Below are 22,027 nucleotides of genomic sequence, written 5' to 3'. Positions count from 1 at the left end.
TGCTTAGGGTGAGAAGTTAATATTTCTCTAAATATCGGAAAGTACTATTTGTACTAAACTGAATTCAGTTGAAATATTCAAAGTTTGAAATTCTTTCAGAGTTGTATATATAACACAATTATAAACAATTGTGACTTGGACGGTCACAAGTTCTCTACCCCCAAATTTGAGACACCATTTGGCATTTAATTTCTCTTATAAACTATATTCTAAAATAACTGATAAACATAAATGAGTATTGTTATGGGTTGAATTGTATCCCCCCAAAAGATGTTGAAGTCCTAACTCCCAGTACCTGTGAGTGTGTATTTGGAAATAGGGTCTTTGCAGTTGTAATGAAGTAAAGATGAGGTCATTGGGGTGGGCCCTAATCCAATGTGAATGGTGTCTTTTTATAAGAAGAGGAAAACGCCATGTAAAGACAGACACACAGGGAGAATGCCAGGTGATAACAGAAGCAAAGATTGGAGTGATGCAGCCACAAGCCAGGGGACACCACCAGAAGCTAGGAAGAGACAGGGCAGGATTCTACCCAGAGTCTGTGAACATGGCTCTGCTGACACCTGGATTTCGGACTTTTGGCCCCTAGAACTGTGAGAGAATAAATTTCTGTTGTTTTAAGCCATGTGTTTTAAGCCATGTGTTTAAGCCTTAGTGTTTCTTTGTTATGGCAGCCCTGGGAAACTAATACCAACGTGTTAGCCCTTTTCTGAGTCTATGAAAGCAGGTCGAAAGTAATTTATAGAGCAGTCAGCTCTGTGTTCAGGGCTGTTTTTCCAAAAGAAGTTTTTAAAAATTCTGAATTTCTAATGATAATGTCTAAGCTTATTACTTCTTAGCCAGTTACCAGATTGCTACATTATAGAGATCTTTGGGGTCAATGTTGAAATCTTAAATTCCTAAGTGCAAACAAAATGCTTTTGTTTCTTTCCATAGTCAGTGCCCTTTTAGTTTAACAGTATAAAGCAACTAAATGAAATGGTTTGTTTCCAGACTCATATACCAGATTTTTCTTTTCTACTCTGTGTCATTTGGTACTTTATCATATGTTCCCAGCACAAAGAGAATCTTCAATTCTGTCAGTGACAGATGAGCAGTACCCTACCCTAGGAAAACAAGGGCCGGGATTCTGAGGTGGAAGATGGGCTTTTTTTTTTAAATGTAAATTTATTTATTTATTCATTCATTTACCTATTCATTTATGGCTGCGTTGGGTCTTCTTTGCTGTGCGCGGGCTTTCTCTAGTTGCGGCGAGCGGGGGCTACTCTTTGTTGCGCTGCACGGGCTTCTCATTGCAGTGGCTTCTCTTGTTGCAGAGCACGGGCTCTAGGCACGCAGGCTTCAGTAGTTGTGGCTCACGGGCTCCAGAGTGCAGGCTCAGTAGTTGTGGTGCACGGGCTTAGTTGCTCCGCGGCATGTGGGATCTTCCTGTACCAGGGATTGAACCCATGTCCCCTGCATTGGCAGGTGGACTCCCAACCACCGTGCCACCAGGGAAGTCCCCAGAAGGTGGACTTTTTAGTTGAGACTGATTGCTGTTTCCTGATACATTATTTACTGTGCTCTTGTGCACGAGTCTTCCCTTCTCTGTATCAAATTTCATAGCATCGTTAACTGAATACATTTTTCTTGAAAAAAAAATGGTACACTTTACAAATGGTGAAGCTTGCCACAGCTGCCATTGCAAGGGCTTTATATCAAACTGGAAGAAGTCTATTTTTTTTAGTTAAAGGGATTTAAAAATGTTTTCCTAAATATTAATTTGGTAATTCTAGTCAAGGTGCCTAACTTCCGCAAGTAGTTGGAATTCCCAAAGGCTTCAGGGAAGGATACTTGATTTAGTATAAATCAACAAGAAAAAGTCATGATTTGAACCCAAATTTCCTACAAGACAATGGCTTCATGAAGGTGAAAAATTAATTTTATAGCTATTAAAATTCAAATGTACCAAAAGCAAAAAATGCCATCATTTCAGTAAGTGCTGATTCTAAGTAACTTTAACCAAGGTATATATTATATATATTTTTTCCTTTTTTTAAGCTGACCCCATTGTGAAAAGTGGACATTATGGTGGGTGTAGAAATGTGGCCTCCGGATTCCCAGGAAAAGGCTTGTCACCCCAGTGCTGAATGCTTGTCAGCGGGCTCCCTTCAGCTGCCAGCTCCTGCAGGGACGGCCTCAGCCAGCACCACCTGGCTCAAAGCTGCACAGCACAGAGGGGCCGGCAGCTGTGAGGGACCCCGGTTCAGCTCACTTCCCCGCACGGTTGGCTGAGGCTGGTTTTGGACTTGCGTTGCTGCTCGACTTCTTCTGCGCAGTCTCCTTTGCTTTCCTTCCACAGGTGCTCATCTAAGGGCATGCCTTCATAAATATTCTGCACACTAAACTCCATCTCAGTGCTTCCTGGAGAACCAAACCTGTGACAAAAACCAAGTATTAAAAGTAGAACTAGAGGGCTTCCCTAGTGGCGCAGTGGTTGAGTCCGCCTGCCGATTCAGGGGACACGGGTTCGTGCCCCGGTCCGGGAAGATCCCACATGCCGCGGAGCGGCTGGGCCCGTGAGCCATGGCCGCTGAGCCTGCGCATCCGGAGCCTGTGCTCCTCAACGGGAGAGGCCACAACAGTGAGAGGCCCGCGTACCGCAAAAAAAAAAAAAAAAGAACTAGATTAGTTCTTAATAAAGCTGTGAGGGAACAGTTCACGACAGCTCAGCTGTAACCCGTCAGATAATTTAGACCAGTTAAACAGCTGTAGTGCAAGGTGTATATGGCATAGCTGCATAGCTGCCTGTTTCTACCAAAACCTCAGGGAGAATGCTGCTTTTTACACTTCCTGATGGAAACAATGGAAATTTAGAATTTGTAATTGGAAGATTCTGAGAAGTTTCAGATGCCACAAATTTAATGCGACCTGATGGCTTTAATTTTTATGTCCTACTACTAAAAGTAGTCATTTATAGTGGCCAAAAAATGGGAAACAAATACAACTAATAGCTAATATAACATTGTATCAGGAAAGGAAGCTATACCTTAACTGATAGCCTGTTTCTCTATGACTGAGTTCCCATTTTCTTAAAAGGGAAAAGAAGCAGGGCAGATTTTTAAAAAGATGATTGTAGGGTATCTAGTAATTTCAAAGTGATGATTGCAAACTAAAAAAGAGCTTGATGGGGAGGGGTAGGAAGCATATAATGATTAGAATTACGAGAAGCCTAGAAAGTGTCCTAGATTATCAGGAAAATTGTGAAGTGTTCAACAACTTTATTGTACATAAAATTAGGTTCCACAGAATTTTCTCACACACCATGATCTCTGAATATGCAAATGAGTAACATTTTCTCTCCCTAGCCAGTTAAAAAAAAATATTTCAGATGGCTATATTTAGAGAAACCATTTATCCCGTAACACATTTTAAAACAAATTAAACATATCGATGAGGATCTTCACTGTAGTTATACTTGTGGTAGGACTATAGATGATTTTAAAAAGACAGCCTTTTAATTTTGGAATAAATTTAGATTTACAGGAAAACTGCCAAGATAGCACAGTTCCTGTATCCCACTGCCTGTTTCCATGAATGCCCTCATCTTACATGACCATGCTAGACATCACACATGCCAGAGCTAAGGCACAAATGAATATGTCCGACTCTGGATTTCACCAGCTTTCACCCAGGTTACTACATTGCATTTAGTTGCCATGTAGTTTCCTCCAGTCTGTGACTATTTGTTTTTTGGGTTTTAACATCTTTATTGGAGTATAATCGCTTTACAATGGTGTGTTAGCTTCTGCTTTATAACAAAGTGCATCTGCTATACATATATCCCCGTATCTCCTCCCTCTTGTGTCTCCCTCCCACCACCCTCCTCTTCTTTGGTTTTGACCTTAAAAATTTTTGAAGAGTACTGTTCACATATTCTAGGTTAGGTTAAGGTTGGGAAGTTTTGGAAAGAATACCAGAGGTGAGGTACCCTTCCTCATCGCATCAGCGGGTACATGACATCCCTGGTGATATGAACCTTGATCACTTGGTTATTAAGGTAGCACTTGCCAAGTTTCTCTATAGAAAGTTACTGTTTTCTCCTTTCCATACTCCGGAAGACAGTCATTAAATCCAGCCCACATTGAAAAAGAAAAGGATTAAGCTCCACTTCCTAGAAAGGGGAGCTTCTACATGTATTATCTGGAATTCTTCTGTAAGGAAGAGTATGTCTTCTTTCTATGGGTGGTTTTTAAAGATAATTTTAAAAAACCACTTTTCTTTAGTAACTATGAATTATTTTTGAAAGGAAGAAAACCCAAGACACATGATCTAAAAAATATTTTTCCTTTATTTTCTATCTATACGAGACGATGGATGTTCACTACTTATTGTGATCGCTTCCTGATGTACGCAAGTCACTGTGCTGTACACCTTAAACTCATACAGTGCTGTATGTCAATTACATCACAATAAAACTGGAAGGAAAAACAATCGAATTATGAAAAGGCAGGCAAGACACTGAATGTTTGGGATCTTTTTTATTTTTATACACATGACAAGATTTTACACCAATAGTCAGTTAAATAGTACAAATTTACATTCATGAGGAATGTTAAAAAAAAATTCAACTAAAAAACCCACTTCTTCCTGTGACCCAAAATCCCAACATTTGACAGTGCAGGGGAGAAGGGGGCTGGGGGGAGCATCCACAACAAGTCTCTCCCAAAAGAAATGACTGAAATTTCACATTCCTTCTTCATACGGGATCCAAACGGCGACAGTGTAATTTACAGTTCATCTTTTTCAGCTGTAGATTTCTGTGAAAAACAGAAAAATCAGAAGACATTAAAAACCAGCACAACAAACCTTAGCTCACAGAAGGTTCATGTATGGAAAAAACAATTGAAATGGACCCAGCCTATCCATTAACTTGAGCTGTAGGCTAGAACCTCACCTTGTTAATCTGCAAAATAACTTAGAGCCCAACAACAAGATCAACAGTCCTTGAACACAAACAGTCAAAAATTTAAAATAGCCTAATGTTGCTAGAGTTAAGGCAGAAGCAAGTGGCAAAGAACACAGAAGCACCGTGGGCTAAGGAACAATCTGCTTAATAACATCTCAAGAATGGATGGCTAACCTAAGGGAATAAAGGAAGTGGGAAGATCAAAGTACACACTTTAAATAAAGAAAAAAGGGATTTGCTCCAGCTTTTGAATTTGATAATTAGATGACTATTTATTTCTTGACTTCTGTAACAGTCTTAACTTTGCAAGAACTGAAAATGCAAGTCCCATTCTTGGTTTGTTCTACCTTTGCTGTTTCTTGTTCCTCCTCATCCGCTCCTGCATCCATTTCTTCGTCGTCGTCTTGCTCTGTGTCTTCTGCGGTATCCTCTGTTGTTTCTTCAGGTTCTTCTTCTGGTTCTTCTTCCACCTAAGGGGAACATTTATGAGCCCATTAATGCATTGAACACCTTGGATCTATTTTCACTTTGCTCATTTAAATGTATAAGATCATAATTAACCTCACTCCAGTTTATCCAGAACTGTAGAGTCAACCCTCTAATTAGAGTTAACAATCACGCTAACAAAGGGAGACAGACAAAAAAAGGATGTAAAAGGCGGGGAGCTTCTCATTAATTTCTAGCATTGTGCGTGACACTGGGGATTCAAACATTCAATAAATTACTTCAAACCTTTGCATCAGGGTCAATGTTTAAGCTGAGGCGAAGCATTCTTTCTATTCTATCTCCATATGCTTTAGTGTCTGGTAAAAGATATCCTGACCGCAGTGTTGCTGTTTCAAACAAAACCACAGCAAGATCTGAAACTGTTTTGTCATCTTCATCCTCCTGAAATGGAAGAAGTCACACCTGATTAATATTAAAGGGTCCAAAGTAGTCAAATTAAGAGACAAAGGAGTATGGCTATGATACTGCTCACCTTAACTCGTCGAAGCATGTCTCTGATCAGTGGGTGTCTGGGGTTAATTTCAAATGTTTTCTTCTGGCTGGCATAATAACTGTTACAAAGTAAACATATCGAATTTTAGGGTCCATGCATTTCCCATACTCTATTACTAACTCACATAATTACAGAGAACAACTTTTTGAAAAATCGACATGCTTATATATTGTTACATCATGCTTTATATGTGTGGTTAGATGAAAGAGTACAATAATGAACTCTTATTTACTGATGAATCCCAAGTGCCTTTGTTGAGTGGATGAACTGATTTAATGTCCTGTTCACCCCCTCTTAATGTATTCACTATCTTAATTGCATCTGTGTCTCCCCAGAGTTCTGGAACAGAACAGCCTCTGGGTGCTGCTCAAGTAACACCTTCTCCACGATGCCTCAACCTATATGGTTCTAAGAAAAACTGCTTCTTTTCTCTGAAGTCAGCTGCAATGCCTCTGAGTATACCTTCATTGTCATTAGCATCCTACCATCCCCTGTGACTGTTCTCCCTCCTATAGCTGCATGCCGAGGACAGGGTGAAGCCCCTCTCCCTACATCCTGGTATAACCTATCATACACGCAAGTCTTAGAGGATTATGATTTGTCATCCTGACTAGTCTGAATGTCACAATTTATTTTATAAATATTACACATTGGTGAGTCACGCTAATTATGAATTATAGATATATTTTTAAATGGAGTTTGGGGATTGTGACAATGGAAACTACACTTAGGAGAAGAATCCTTAAGGTAGGCCTGGGGAAAAAATGTATGATGATTATTAGGTAGCTAATAAGAAGATACTCCAAGTAGAAGAGAATAAAAACAAGGAAGAAGTCATTTTCAAAGCTATTGTTGTAACATTAAAATAAAAACTTGAAATACATATTTCTTGAAAATAAAGGGTACCAAAGATCCAGTGTACCTCCAGTACTTGGCCCTTGAGTTCAAATACTCGTTAACTTGTGCACCCTCTACCCTTTATTTTGTGGAGCATACTTGTTGGGGGTGAAAGAGGTGATTAAAAGGATTTAACGCCTTTAAGAAAAATAAGTGTCATTAACTTCATCTGTAACTATTATCTAAAAATGTAAAAGAAGTCCAGATACCAGGCCAAGCATATAATCTAATGCCAAAAGACATTATGTGTAACAGATTAAGAAAATTTCCATCTGTAGATAAAATACTATAAAATAAATCACAACCTCAAGACCTTTTCTTTAGCAATCTAATGTAGCAATCTAATCCCTTTGTAAACTTGTCTAATATACAACAGACACTTAAAACACCTCAGTTCTTTGTATAGAAGCTGCCATTATCTTCTAAAGGACGGCTGTACAAGACTTCCCTGAGGATGCTTACTTTGTAGAGATGTCCTTGCCGGTCTGGTATGCTTGGGCTTTCATGATTCTCTCCATGTTGCCAGACCATCCGTACTGGCTGGCCACAAGGGCACATGGGGACTCTGTCAGGCGCTGAGAGACCACAGCCTTTTCAATCTTAGGATAAGGAAACCAAAAGTTAGAGATATATAAATATCAACAGTTAAGGTCGTGAAGTAATTGCATTTCAACTCCTTAAGGGCTCACCGCTTAAGATCATAAACGGAGGCAGATCAGAAAAGTACCTCTCACTCAGATTTTTAGGAAACTCATTTAATAATCTGAATTTTTCAGTCATAGATACTTAAACATCAACTTTTAAAAACATTTAAAACTTAAGTTTAATCGGTAAAAATGTAAGCTATTACAAAGACAGTATTAAATTATGGAAAACTTTCAATTACAAAGGGAAGAAATATACCCACCCGCAGGATAACACTTATCCTTTCAATTCTTTGTAGTTCATAAATTTTAAGCTCAGCCTCCCAATAACTTAACTACAATATTAAATGTTGTTCTGTACAACTTTTAATGGTTACAAAAGTACCAGCTGCAAAGTTTAATTTGCTGACACAACACATTTTTTAAAATGAAGATGCTAGAATTTTCACAATTTCTAATTTCTAGAATACCTTGTCCTTGAGGGCTTTATCTTTCATCCAATTGAGCAGAGGCTCAAATTCTTTCTCAATTGCTTCACGACTCTCCTTACTTTTCTCACTTTCATCAAACTTCACTCCTTCCTTGGCAACATTCTGGAACCTCTTCCCATCGAACTCAGGAAGAGCCTGAATGCAGTATTCGTCCACAGGTTCTGTGAGATAAATCACTTCGTATCCCTTTTTTAGAAGTCGCTCAACAAATGGAGAAGATTCAGCCTACAAAATTAAGAAAGTAACGAAAATTTCCAAGTCTGGCCTTGGTATATTTGTTCATCCTAGTAGCTACATTTATGTAATACCAGCAACCCCATTTTACAGGTGGAGAATTAAGAGGTGCAGAGAATATAAATGACTTTCTTCCTATCAGTGACTGACAGGCCTCATAACCACTTCAGTTTATAATTTAAGTAAGTTTTCCTTTTTTTTTTCCCTCAAGAGTTGGCTATAAATGCCCAGCTACATACCAGGACCAGTTCAAGTTCACCTCACCTCTTTTCTGCTGGACCCAGCCATGAAGTAGATTTTGTCTTGCTTCTCCTTCATTCTTTCCACATACTGGTCTAGACTAGTAATGTCACTTGGATGATAAGAAGACTGGAATCTAAGCAGTTTAGCAAGACGTGTTCGATTTGAGTGGTCTTCTATCACACCAAGCTTGATGTTGGTACCAAATTCTTTCCAAAAAGTATCATTGTATTTCTCATCAGCAATCTTCTTGATCATGTCCAGGGTTTTACGGACAAGTTTCTTTCTAATCACCTAAACAAAATTAAAGAGTAACTTTACAAAAGCTCATTGCAAACTTTTGAGAACATACAATACGTAAGGTAGCAGGGGAGTAGTGGTGAAAGATACAGATGCTGGTATTTATCAAGGGGCAGGGAATGGTGAGTACTCCTATGTCAGATGGAGCAGAAACTAAGTTGTCCCTGGAAACAGTCACAAGATTGTTTTAATGTTTATATTCTAACTTTAAGACCAGGTAGTGGGCATATATGGGTATTCACTGCTCTTTCAACTTTTCTGTATGTTTGAAAATTTTTTATTATAAAATGTTGGGGGGAAAACAATCAGATTCTCAGGATTTGATCATTCCAGAGTAAAATTAAGTTCTTTATCTGAAAAGCCAAGGACTAGTCTCAAAACCTGGGAACTCCACTAATGGAATCTTGTTCTCTGAGGCCCAACCAAAGAGCAAGGCGGCCGGTCTCTTCCCAGAGACACTCACCTTAAGCAGTTTATGTTGCTGAAGAGTCTCACGGGAAACATTCAAGGGGAGATCATCTGAGTCCACCTTCAGGTGGCAAAACAAAGTCCAGTTAGCAATAAAGACACTCGAAAAAAATAAAACCAACCAACCCAAAGAAAACGCCACTTCCAGACCCCCACTCTAATCCCCTCTTCCCCCATTAATCTCCAGATACTTACAACACCCTTGACAAAATTCAGGTATTTGGGCATCATATCATGGAAGTCGTCTGTGATGAATACTCGGCGCACATACAGCTAAGCAGAAACCAAAAAAAAGGTGACTTTCTGGAAATCATACTTTGAAATTTTAAACTCAGTTTATATCATTAAAAACCCACCTTAATGTAATCGCTCTTCTTAGATCCATATTCATCAAACAGACCACGTGGTGCAGATGTGGGTACAAATAAAATTGACTTGAAGGTAACTTCCCCTTCAGCAGTAAAGTGGATATATGCCATGGGGTCATCGCTTTCCTAGAAAGTTGGTATCTTAGTCATTCAAAAGGCACAGGAAAAAGCGGTTTGCGATTCAAAAGGCACAGGAAAAAGCGATTTATTATGTCGTACACATTCAGTTTAACATTTAACTAACAAAAAAGTACCCTTACCAAAAAAGTGAAGGTGGGGGGCAAGGAGGGAAGAAGAAACAATTAAGATTGCACTTCTAGCTGGCTGTACATGGTTGTTCTGATGATGACTGTCAATAATATTACTCTATCGCCTAAACCTGGGGAAGGATGGATGAGTCTAGGTTCCACACATGTGAGAGAACAGGACAGGAAAACCACCGCCCTGCCTAAATGACAAAATAATATACAACATTTCATGAGTGTACTGTTCAACCAAAAAAGTACTCAGGAACAGGATTCTTCCATGAAATTTGGAACAGCAGGGGATAAAAAGAGGTATGTAAATAGCTATAAAGCGTAAGGACAGAAATTTCCTGCATTATACATTACCGTACCCACATATGGCTACTGGACACTTGAAATGTAGCTAGTCCACACTGAGATGTGCTGGTTAGTGTAAAACACACACCTCACAAAATAACCAACCAAACAAAAAAACCAAAAAGGAAACAACTCAATTTTTTATAATGATCACCTGGTGAAATAACACTGTTGGGTATGTTGGGTTAAATAAAATATATTATTAAAAGTTAACTTCACCTGTTTCAACTATAAAAAAATGTAGCCTCTAAAAGACTTAAAATCACACACTGCTCACATATTTCTAATATAGCTGCTTGAGACGAAAGTACCTTTACATATGCACTAGGACTTTCGAGTTCACGGGAATGAAAGTAGAGGCAGAACCGAGGGAAAGTTTTTGGAAGTAAAGCTGAAAGGATGGTTGGATGTTAAGGTAAGGAAAACAAAGGTTAAGTAACGAATCAGCAGATGGAATAGAGCAAAGAACAAATACAATCACAGAATATTAAGTTTTCTCTAGCTAAGTCCATAAAACTGTTTTCTCTAGCTAAGTCCATAAAACTACTTAAGTTTTCTGTGCTAAGTCCATTAAACTGTTCTCTTTTGTGCAAGATGTTTGAGGAAACGTTAACTTGAAACAATTTTAGTCAATGCTAGTTTTGGATTCTAAGAGTTACAAGAAATGATCAGTAAAACAAAACATTGGCAAGGAAATAGATTTAGTAATTATTCCTAGGCATATGACCTCAAAAGAAATGTTTGATGTTGTAAACAAGCTCTTCAATATTATGTTAAAAGTCATTCAATAACATGGTTTTAGGTCTTACAGGTTCTGTAGTAGAAATCAAGCATGTATCTAGTAGGCAGTTCTAAATCTTTTTGTAGCACAGACCACTTGGCAATTTGGTGAAGCCTACAGATTCCTTCTCAGAGTAAAAATTTTTTTTTATTTTATTTTATTTTTTTTTTGGCAGTACGCGGGCCTCTCACTGTTGTGGCCTCTCCCATTGCGGAGCACAGGCTCCGGACACTCAGGCTCAGCGGCCATGGCTCACGGGCCCAGCCGCTCCGCGGCATGTGGGATCTTCCCGGATCGGGGCACAAACCCGTGTCCCCTGCATTGGCAGGCGGACTCTCAACCGCTGCGCCACCAGGGAAGCCCCAGAGTAAAATTTTTTTAATGCATAATATAAAATACACAGGATTAAAAAGGAAACCAGTTGTGTTCAAATAGTAATAAAACTATTTTTCAGCATATTTTTGATTTAGTAATGTTTCATTATCACATTATTCTAAAATAACATTTACCTTTGAAAATGATTTGTAGAAAGCTTTGTATTCATCCTCCTCCACTTCTTTCGACGGTCTCTGCCATATCGGTTTGATATCATTCATAAGTTCCCAATCCCAGACAGTTTTTTCAACCTGAAGTTACAGTATTTGATTAGTCTCTCCTAGCAGATATACCAGTAGTATCAATAGTTATACTATAGTAACCACAGCTTTAGAACATTTCAAAAAAGTATTAATATACGGAAGCACCAAAGGGTACCTATACTGTAGTATGGTTCTTGCCAACTGGATCAAAAAAAATTTTAAAAAGTACTTCTGTCAACACTTAAGACTGTTATTTTAATACAACAAAGACAAATGGTTATTCATTATAATTGGTAACAATCCAATTAAGGTTTTTTCAGTTATTTTTAACTAGCTAAAATGTTATTTCGTAAAAATACCTGTTTTGAGTTTAGAAGGATATACATCTTACGTATTTCTATTTCATGACTTATAGAAATCCAACATCTTACAATAAATATTTCTCAAAATCCACCACCATTACTTCTACCTACTCTACTACCTAAGAAGACCAGAGAACTAATTTTATAGTTGATATCTGCATGACAAAAGAAGATGCAAAAAAGCTTCTTAAGCTTTTAAAATTCAAAACATATCATAAGCCATCAGTCCTGGGCAATATATGGAAGTTAGAGAACTCTTCATAAAAATGATCTGCATTTGCTACTTAAAACTTGAGAGAGAGAGAGAGAGTCTAGAGTGTGTGTGCGCACACACACACACGCGCGCGCGCGCGCGCACACACAGAGTTTGGTTTTAAAAGCTGGGCCTAGGGACTCACTCATTGAAAAAAGAAGACCATTAAGAACTGAAGCTTACCCTCAAATCGGTCTGTGCATATTTGGGTTTCTGTGTTTTTTTTTTTTCTGCATCTGTTTTTTCTAACATAAGCTAAACAATATTTTTTACCTTAGTTCTCCCCTCTCCCTGGTTTTATCAAGATATAATTGATACACATCACTGCATGAGTTTTAGGCATACAGCATAAAGGTTGAATTACACATATTGTGAAATGATCACCACAATAAGTTAACATCCATCGTCTCGTATAGATGAGAAGAATAAACAATTTTAAAAAATGGACCAAAGAAAGAAAAGTTTCTCCTTATAAAGAGAACTCTCAGGATTTACTCTCTTACCTTTCCTATACACCACAGAGCAGCGTTAGCTCTACTTGTCATGCTGTACGTGACATCCCTAGTACTTCTTTACCTTATAACTGGAAGTTTGTACCTTCTTCCAACACCCCCCCACCCCCGGCAACAACAAATCTGATCTCTTTTTCTATGGGTTTGGTACTTTATAACCTAAACGATATTTTAAGTAGGAAGATGAACCAGACTTACTTTTTTAGTTTTTGGTTTCTTTTCTTCTTCTTCTTCTTCTTCTACTGCAGCTTCATCATCAGATTCTTCTTTTTCTTCTTTTGCTGCTTCTTCTTCTTCCATGGGTTCCTCAACAGTTTCAGTCTGTTGAAGTAGAAAGTAGAATTACAGTTGAACTCATTTGTTTAATAATTCTGATTTCATCTATAGGATATGAAACAAAATTACAGCTGAAAAAGTCGATCTTCAGTAAGAAAACACTGAGAGTATCCTGTATTGAAAGAACCATATTTAACGTTCATTCTTTCAGTGTTAAATATTCGAATATGTGCCAGGGTAATACACATACATTGTATTCCTACAGATTTACCTTGCTGCTCCATACATAAATAGGGAAGTTTATGAACTGTGAATATTTTTTCACGAGACTTTTAATTGTATCCAGTTCAAGGTAATCAGATGCTTCTTCTTTTAAAACAAGGCTGCAAAGAAAGTAAGACGTTTAGAGAAAGACATGATGGTTTAAAAGATCTGACTATAAATTTGTCTAAATACTCATATGACTATAATAGCCAGCAATTCTGTGTATAACCAACAATGTCCCCGTTACCCATGTTAAGAACTCTCATCACCGATAAAGGTTTGTGAGCTAAATATACCTAATATGGGTATGGTAAAGGAAGAACTTTCTTGCACTCCCTCAGGTGGAAAATATTCTTAGTTCCAAGTAAAAAAATGAAAATGTTCTCAACCTTCTCAATGTGCTGGATGTTTTCATTTGAAGAACAGAAATCTTAAGTTAGCTGAAGGTGGGAAATCACTGCAATATTCTGGAGAAAAGTAGAATCTTATGCACTCTGATAGCAACTCTAGAAATCAAGTGATTATTGTAGTTAACCCCTAACAAAAACATGTTCCTTAAAAAAAGCTAGAAAATTAATCTGAACTATTGTTTACATTTGCACTAGACAAGAAAACAGCAACCACCTGTCACATGTGACTATTTACATAAAAGTTAAAATCAGTTCTTTAGTTATATTGCCACATTCCAATAGTCACATGTAGCTAGTGGCTACCATACTGGACAGAGCAGTGATAGAACATTTCTACCACAGAAAGTTCTACTGGATAGCACTGGCTTAGATAATTACAATATCAAAAATTGTAGCACTGCTTCCTCTTCTTCCTTACTACCCCTTCTGCAAACACCTCCTCCATCCACCAAGAATAATAATCACAACGTACTCTGAAACACAGCAGGTAGTCGTGATGTTTGTGCTCCCAATAAATATGGGCAATGTTGTATCCATGGTTCTCTCCCTGCCTCAAAAAGCTTATAGTTTAGTAGCACCTGCCAACAAGTAGACAGCACATGATGACACAGCCTGGTGAGGGGACGAAATCTCTGGTCTTGGAGCATACATGTTAGTGATCTGGGGTTAGTGGAGAGTTGCATCACTTTTGGATGCAAATTGAAGCTGATGGTTAGACATCTTAGTTAGAGGTATTTAAGAAGCAATTAGACATATGAGCCCAGGGCCCCGCAGAGAGATCTAGACCAGGGGTTGGCAAACTCTGGCTGGCACCCATAAGAAATTTTATTGGGACACAACCTCATCCTATATTGTCTATGGCTGCTTTCAAACTAGAATAGGAAAGTTGTGACATGTGACAGATCCTATAGTCCACGAGCTTAAAATATTTACTAGCTGATCCTTTAAGAAAAAGTTTGCTGACTCCTGATCTGGACTAAGAATATAGATTAGAGAACCCTGAGGAGGAGCTGGAACCTGGATCCAAGACAGTGGTTCAGACTGCATGCGGGACATGGGATAACGGAAAGGGCTGAAACTGAACTTTTGAAGAAAGAGAATATCAACATTGAGGCAACGGAAAGTTTAAAAAGATGAAGCTAGGTACTGAATGGATTGTTTTAAGGTATGAGCAGTAGAATGCAAATTCTGTAGAAAACACAAGAGAAAAACTACAAAAAAAAAAAAAGAACCCATTGCTGGGAGCCATACCAACTAAAATAACCCTGAATCCACTGGATTTAGCAACAAGGATTACTGGTGACTTATTTCAATGGAAAGATGGTGGATAAAGTCAAAACACAGTGGGCTGAGCTGTGAACAGAAGGTGAAGTAGCAACAAAGGCAAGTATGCTTTTTTGAGAAGCTCAACAGTAGATGGGGGAGAAAAAGAGAGTGCATGTCTGACAGCAGCATGGGGCATCGCACCACCTGCCTTTGTTCCTTTTCCCAGAGACTTCAATACGTTTACACTTTGATGGGAAAGAGGAAGGTGTTCAGGAAAGGCTGACTTTAAAAGACATGGCAGGCATCAATTTATGCTTAGTCTCTGAGGAGGTGGCGTGAGAGACAACAGATGAGAAGCAGAGATTAGCTTTGGGGAGAAATGTAGAATACTCCCTCATGGTAGTAGGAGGGACAGAGGCAATTTTTACAGCATTTACAGGATGCTAATTTCATGATCTCATTTAATCCTCACTAAATCTCTCATAAGGGTACAGTGGTGGCTAATTTAGGGGCACAGACAGGAGTAGGGAGGAAATTGAATTGTCAGATGGTTTCTACTTTATTAGTCAAATATAAGATAAAGTCATATGTATGCAGGGCAGGATCCTAACCTTGTCGCTTCCTTGCCTTTGCTCTCCTTTCCCCTTTGGCCATTCTAGACTTTCAGTTCCTCAAATGGGCCTCTTGCCTCTGGAACTTCCAACATGCTGTGCTTGCTGCCTAGAATATCTGAACCTAATTTATTACCATTTCAGAAAGACCTTCTGATAAGGGAGGTATCCCTTAACTTCCTTTCTGGCATTTGCTACTCTGAAATTATCTCATGTTTTTCCTTTCTTAGTCGAATGAGCCATGTGAAAGTAGGGACAGCAACTGTCTTATTCTCCACTGTAGCCCTAAACCCTAGCAGGTAACAGGCACTCAAATGGATATCTGTTAAGTGAATGGTCGGGAAGGAGGGCTTAAAGAAAAAAGGTAATTTTGCCAAGGAAAGGAGAACCTGTTGTAAAATTTCATTTACTGATCAACCATCCATGCTACCGTAGGAAACCATCCTGATGACCCTTATTCATTCATACCAATACCTGCTAGTCATGCGTTAGGCTCTGGGAATGGAGTATTAACAAAATGTTTGCTCACATGGAGCGTCCATCTAGATGTCTCACCTGTCTCTTGGCAACCTAAGACATTAGCACCTCTTGGGACATCATTTTCTCTTTCTAGTTAAAAGATGCGATTTACCTGTATTCTCCTACCACCTAACAGAGAGGGCCCTGGGGTATAACTATTAGGGATGTCTCCTAAAGAGATCAGGAGATGTGAAAGGCAGGAGAAGGTAAATTTAGAACAGTAAATTAGTAAAAATACTAAAATGCAGTTGTCTAGTTTCATGAAAGGAAAATCTCTGACAATGAAAATGGGGAATGTCTTCTGGGATGAAGAAAATTGGTTGAAATCATAGATGTATGCTTGTTTCCTACCTGAATATTTAAAAATCCTTAATGTTGAGAAAATTTTAAACTGAATTAAGAAAAAAAATCAAGACTGTGGGCACATTTTCACTTGGCAGAACTGGGCAAGTCAATTGACCTCTAAATTGGAATTTCTTTATCTCTAAGATGGAGAAAAAAACAAAAGGCAGAAAGCTGCCCTGTCGTCTGTCTGTCTGTCTCACACTTCACAGTGCTGCAAGCACCAGGAGACGCTGGGCATAAGATATGTCTCGTCGACACCAACAATAGGTACTGGCTTAAAATGAATTCCATATCAAATTCAATAACTAGTAACTATCCTCGAATGAGACGTTTTCTTCCAAAGAACTTTCTTAACTCTCTTCAAGTCCTTTATCTGTTCCTGTGATCTCCAACCCGCCCCCAACCCTGGCTACTATCTTGGCATGTTTTCAACCGTTATCCAGGCTACCCCAAGAGTCTCTTCTCATCCAGTCCTGCCATCCTCCACACCACCTTCAGAAAACTTTAACAAAGTTCATCAGAAATTCCATCAGTAACTGCCACCACCTGAAAGGAATTCCTTGAATCTTGTAAACACGCTGTGCCACTGCCGTTATCCATGATGCTCCACAGACTGACACCACTTTTCTAAGTCCTGCTTACCTGGAAAACCTGGACAAGCCACTTGTTTCTGAGGCCTCCGATCTGCCTTCTCCCTGAAGAGCTAACCCTTCCTCCTTCAAGCCCTCCATAGACAGCAGCCACCATAACTCTGGGTCCGGCCCTTAGCAAGACCTCAGAATACTTCAAGTGGTGAAAACTGTTCAAGTTGCTCATTTTTATAGGCAAAGAAATTAAGGCCCAGAATAAGCCGTTTGCTCAGAGCCAGAACCGGAGAATCAACATCCTCGTTACGACTATTAATTCTCATTAGGAATTAGTAATACTTACGTAATTGTCGTTCCCCGTCCTAGAGTGTTTCCTCTGGGGTCAGCAATTACAGAAAATTCATTGGAGTCGGACTCCCAGATGTGCTGGGTGTCGTTGTTGTGTTTCGACGTGACAATAACTTTATCTGCTACAAGGAAGGCAGAATAGAAACCGACACCAAACTGGCCAATCAGTTCTGAAGTTGACTGGCCATCTTCTTGTGCCTCAGTCATTTTGTTTAAAAACTCGCTCGTCCCAGATTTGGCTATGGTACCAAGGTTTTTAACCAACTCTTCCCGGGTCATTCCTACACCAGTATCTGTGACATGGAGCAGGTTCTTCTCCTTGTCACACTAAAACCAAGACAAGAACAAAACAGTTATACTTGCTCAATACTCACGATATAAAAAGGAAATACTGAGCTATATATTGAGAAACTACCAGCTTTGGACCACATCAATTTCAATACAGAAAACAAAACTGAGATATTTTCCTCCATATAGTATTTTATGGGCTTTTCAAAAAGCGTACATCTTAAGCACAAGCATCTTTATAGAGAGTAATTTTAAGTTCAGTGTATTTGGTAAAGTATCCATATAAAGAGGGCAAGGACTGGTCTAAATGTCAAAGGGCAGAGACAGACCTAAATAAGGCAAGCTATTTATGAAAAAAAATTCAAGAAAAATAAAATTCTATGTTTCACCTATTTCTTTGATAGAAATTAAAAGGATTCAAAACTTGAATGACTTCTGTCTTTGAAATCTGTGGTGACCAATGTTCTTCACTAAACATTCCCAGCTCTCTGCCTTCCAGAAATACAGTAGGAATATACTTCCTCCACTTATGGTTGGATAAGGCCATGTGACTAGCTCTGGCCGAGGAGCTGCAAGTGGGAGTCAGGAATGTGGCTTTCAGGCTGGAGCCTTTAATTGATGCGAGCCCCTCCAAGCTTTCTCTGCACTGTGGCAACCAGCTACACTTCAGATGGTGGCTGCTCAATCAGCCTGTGTCATAGAGATGATGCAAAGCAAAGGCCACAGGCAGCCATGACTGATGATTTAAGCCAGGGGTTGGCAAACTTTTTCTGGAAAAGGGCCAGAGAGTATTTTAGGCTTTGTGGACCATACGGTCTCTGTCAAAAGCAGTCACAGATAATATACAAACGGGCATGGCTGTGTTCCAAAAACATTATTTATAAAAGCAGGACTTCCCTGGTGGCGCAGTGGTTAAGAATCCACCTGTCAATGCAGGGGACACCGGTTCGAGCCCTGGTCCGGGAAGATCCCACGTGCCGCGGAGCAACTAAGCCCGTGCGCCACAACTACTGAGCCCTCGCTCCACAACTACTGAAGCCCACACACCTAGAGCCCATGCTCCGCAACAAGAGAAGCCACCGCAAGGAGAAGCCTGCGCACCGCAATGAAGAGTAGCCCCCTGCTCACTGCAACTAGAGAAAGCCCTCACGCAGCAACAAAGACCCAACGCAGCCAAAGAAAAAAATAAAATATAATGTTAAAAAATATATATAAAAATAAAAACAGGCAGCAGGTCAGATTTGACCCACAGGCCATATTTGGCTGAGCCCTGATTGAAGTCCCCGACACTTGGGAATTGTTATTGCTCCTAACCTAGCCTATCTTGACTGATACGCATTCTCTATCTCTAAGAATTCTTTGTAGTTAAAAAGAAAATTGTTCTAAGCTTACCTTAATTTTAACCGTTAATTCCTCATTTCCAGCAAGAGCATTTTCATCAGTCAATGATATTAGCCTTATCTTATCTAAAGCATCAGAGGCGTTCGAAATCAGTTCTCTCAGGAAAATCTAAATGGAAGCCAGATTTAATACACACTTAGATTAGCCTCAAGATACATGAGACATTAAATTTAATGGCAAACTCATTTTATTTCTACTCTTTACTCTGAAAAAGCACTCTTCAAGGACTAGACTTCTATGGTACAGAGGTGGCGTTACTCTCCTGGTAAAAGCAGGCACAGCTCTCTACACAAAGGACTGTAGCTACTACAAGGAACACCTGAACTGCTGAGCGTAGCTGATACTCTATTTTCCCTCCTAATGATCTTTCTGTATGCAATACTCGAGGCTTAGTTTGTTATGACTGAACGTAAGACTCACAACTATTTAGCAGGCCACGAAAACAGTTGGAGGGGAAAGGGAAAAAAAAAAGGGAAAATGTTTAGCAACCCTCCCCCTCCCCCCAAACACACACAAATAGGTATCTAGTAGTGATTCTTGTACATACTGGGTTTTTAAACTTTGCCAACTACTTGCTTGGAATTGCTATGTCAGCACATTCACTATGAAAGTTAACAAGTTAGCTACCATACGGAGACAAAACAACATTATCATAACCACATGTTGCTTACCTCTTTATTTTTATACAATGAATTGATGATAAGTTTCATCATTCTGTTAACTTCGGCTTGGAAGGCAAACTTTTCTGATTTCTCTCTAAGTTCTCTTATCTGGGATGCATTTAATCCATCCAACTGAATAGCTTCTTCCTCTCTAAGGAAATAAATTTGATCAACTAATACTGCATTACTTAATTCCCTCCAAAAATATGGGATCTGTGATGAGAGCAGAGTGATCTCTTAAGGTTGTCTTAATGGTTAAAAAGCTAAAATGCAAACCTTTACATTACTAGTCTACCATCTCATTATTATTTTATCACAGTAGTACATTACCTTTAACAGCAAGTTGGAAATACTCTGTGTTAAACATTGTCAGAAAAATAAACCCAACTTCCCTCTCCTAAAAAGCAAAGTCACACTCATTTACGTTCCCTCACAGGGAACCCTCTGCCTGGGAAACTTTGGCTTCTAAGGGTCTACAAAAGTTTAAGTCCTAAGAAGCCAAATCAAAACATTGCTCAACTGACAGAATTCCTTTTTAAAATTACTAAGTGTACACACCGGGTATAAAACCAAAGGAGAAGCCTTTTCTATGGTCTTAGGAAGGCTATAGTGCTAGCATTCTGAAACAGTTATCAAAATAGTTTTCAAGGGAATTCATCTCATTTCGACCAGTCATTCTTAGTGGCAAAGTTAGGAGACATTACTATGTATGCACACACTTGCTACCCCTAACATTTTCTCTATTTAAATTCAGAGTATTAAACTTCATCTGGATCTTTTGAGAAGAGATACAAAAAAGCTACTGTATTCCAAGTTCCCAGCGGGTTATCTGTATAGTTTCAGAAGAACACAAACCTCTGTACTACTTCATCATCTGTCCTTGAGCCTTCTCTACTTTTACCCAGATCTTCTTCCACTGTCCCATCCACATCCACTTCATCGTCAGCCTGGACAGACCCTGATGGCAGATTTAACACCAGAAAACTCTTAAACATCGTTGCTTCATGTACTTCTCAGAAGAAACAAGATCAAACAGGGCCAGTGTAGTGGCTGCAAAATTCACTTGGCAAATACGGGAGGGGGCGATGGAAGAATGGATCCACTGGTTTAAATATCCAGTGTAAACCCACGTAAGCGTATTTCTTATGTAAGTTCAGATACTGAGGTCTCCCAGGAGATTTTGAAAGACGGAGGCAGCCATCACTTCTAAAGGGCGGCCCTGGGATCCTTTATAAATACTGTTTAGCAGATTCGATTCCAGGCCCCTTCTACATTCACACGTGTTGCCCGCAGGCCGAGACTAGGCCTCCAAACTGACCATGCCAAAACTTAGGCCTTCAATACCACAAGTCAGAACACGAAAAGGATTTGTGCAACCCCTAGCGAGGGGAACTGAAGGGCTCAGGAGCCTGAGAAAGCGAAGAGACGTTTAGAGATTTTAAGATGTTAAGGAGCTCGAGCAAAAGTGAGTCAAACACGCTGACACTGCCGGTTCGCTGCCCGCGGGCCTCACGCTCCACAGCCCAGCGGCTAAGAAAGGAAACTCGCGTTGGCGAGGCGTGGAAGCCTGGGGGCGGGGGGGGTCCTCAAACTCTGATGGCCAAAGGTTGCGGCATCTGACAAAAGTCCTCCGGAAAGGGCACACACAATGCTCCCGGGGGACGGCGGGGAGGGGGGCACGAGCCCGAGGGAGGCCCCACCGCGAGGAGGCTGAGCCCTCTAGGAGCGGATACTAGGAGATGTATAAGGGATTAAAACGACTCCGTTCTCCTTTTATCTTTCCAGAGGAAGGAGAGAGTAAACGAAATCCCCTGAGCCTCTTTCGAGGAAAAGCAATGGACACCCCACAGACCAAGCACAGGCCCTATAATCACCCTCCCGAGCTCAACGCCCCCAGAACCTTCGAGAAGAGGCCGCGCTTGAGGAGGGGGGGCGTCCAGGGGGGCCCGCTCCTCCAGGATCACTCACCGAAGGTCAGCAGGACGCAGCAGAGGCCCAGCACCCACAGGGCCCTCATGGCGCACGGCCGGTGAGTCTCAAGTCCCCTTTGATCGCAGGAGCCGCCTCCGCCCCCCTCCTACGCCAGGCTTCGATCCTCACACCTCAAGCCTTGCGATCCGCCCACTACCCCCAAGCAGGTCGGGCCGCTTTTCACCCCCACTTCTCGAGGGCGGGGGACGGGAAACACGAATCCACCAATCGTGCCGTACCACGCACCACCTGTACCCAATGGGGACTCGTGGGGGGGACCGCAGTGCACCAATCGGAGCTGTCCAGGTGCGGTGTCCAATGCCCGAAGCGTGGCTCCTTCCGATTGGTCAGTCCTGGCTCCTTTTCTCCAATCAACTGGTTCCGCGGGCCCCTCTCACGCG

General features: G+C 40.3%; 1 protein-coding gene across 1 annotated transcript; it reads right to left on the bottom strand.

Moving 5' to 3' along the window:
- Window positions 1-4,309: 4,309 nt before the first annotated feature.
- HSP90B1 (heat shock protein 90 beta family member 1) lies at window positions 4,310-21,784 on the bottom strand. Its single transcript, XM_060025496.1, has 18 exons — window positions 21,624-21,784; window positions 20,511-20,613; window positions 19,665-19,806; window positions 18,985-19,101; window positions 17,300-17,631; window positions 13,226-13,337; window positions 12,877-12,999; window positions 11,483-11,599; window positions 9,579-9,716; window positions 9,418-9,495; window positions 9,218-9,283; window positions 8,479-8,748; window positions 7,960-8,205; window positions 7,308-7,444; window positions 5,928-6,006; window positions 5,681-5,836; window positions 5,296-5,418; window positions 4,310-4,799 (listed from the first exon to the last, which is right to left on the bottom strand). The coding sequence occupies exons 1-18, from the start codon at window positions 21,670-21,672 to the stop codon at window positions 4,770-4,772; spliced, it is 2,418 nt and encodes an 805-aa protein (XP_059881479.1). The 5' UTR covers window positions 21,673-21,784; the 3' UTR covers window positions 4,310-4,769.
- Window positions 21,785-22,027: the final 243 nt, after the last annotated feature.

The sequence above is a fragment of the Delphinus delphis genome, chromosome 11 (genome assembly GCF_949987515.2).
Source record: "Delphinus delphis chromosome 11, mDelDel1.2, whole genome shotgun sequence".
NCBI classification, from domain to species: Eukaryota; Metazoa; Chordata; class Mammalia; order Artiodactyla; family Delphinidae; genus Delphinus; species Delphinus delphis.
This window is presented reverse-complemented; position numbering and strand designations above follow the sequence as displayed.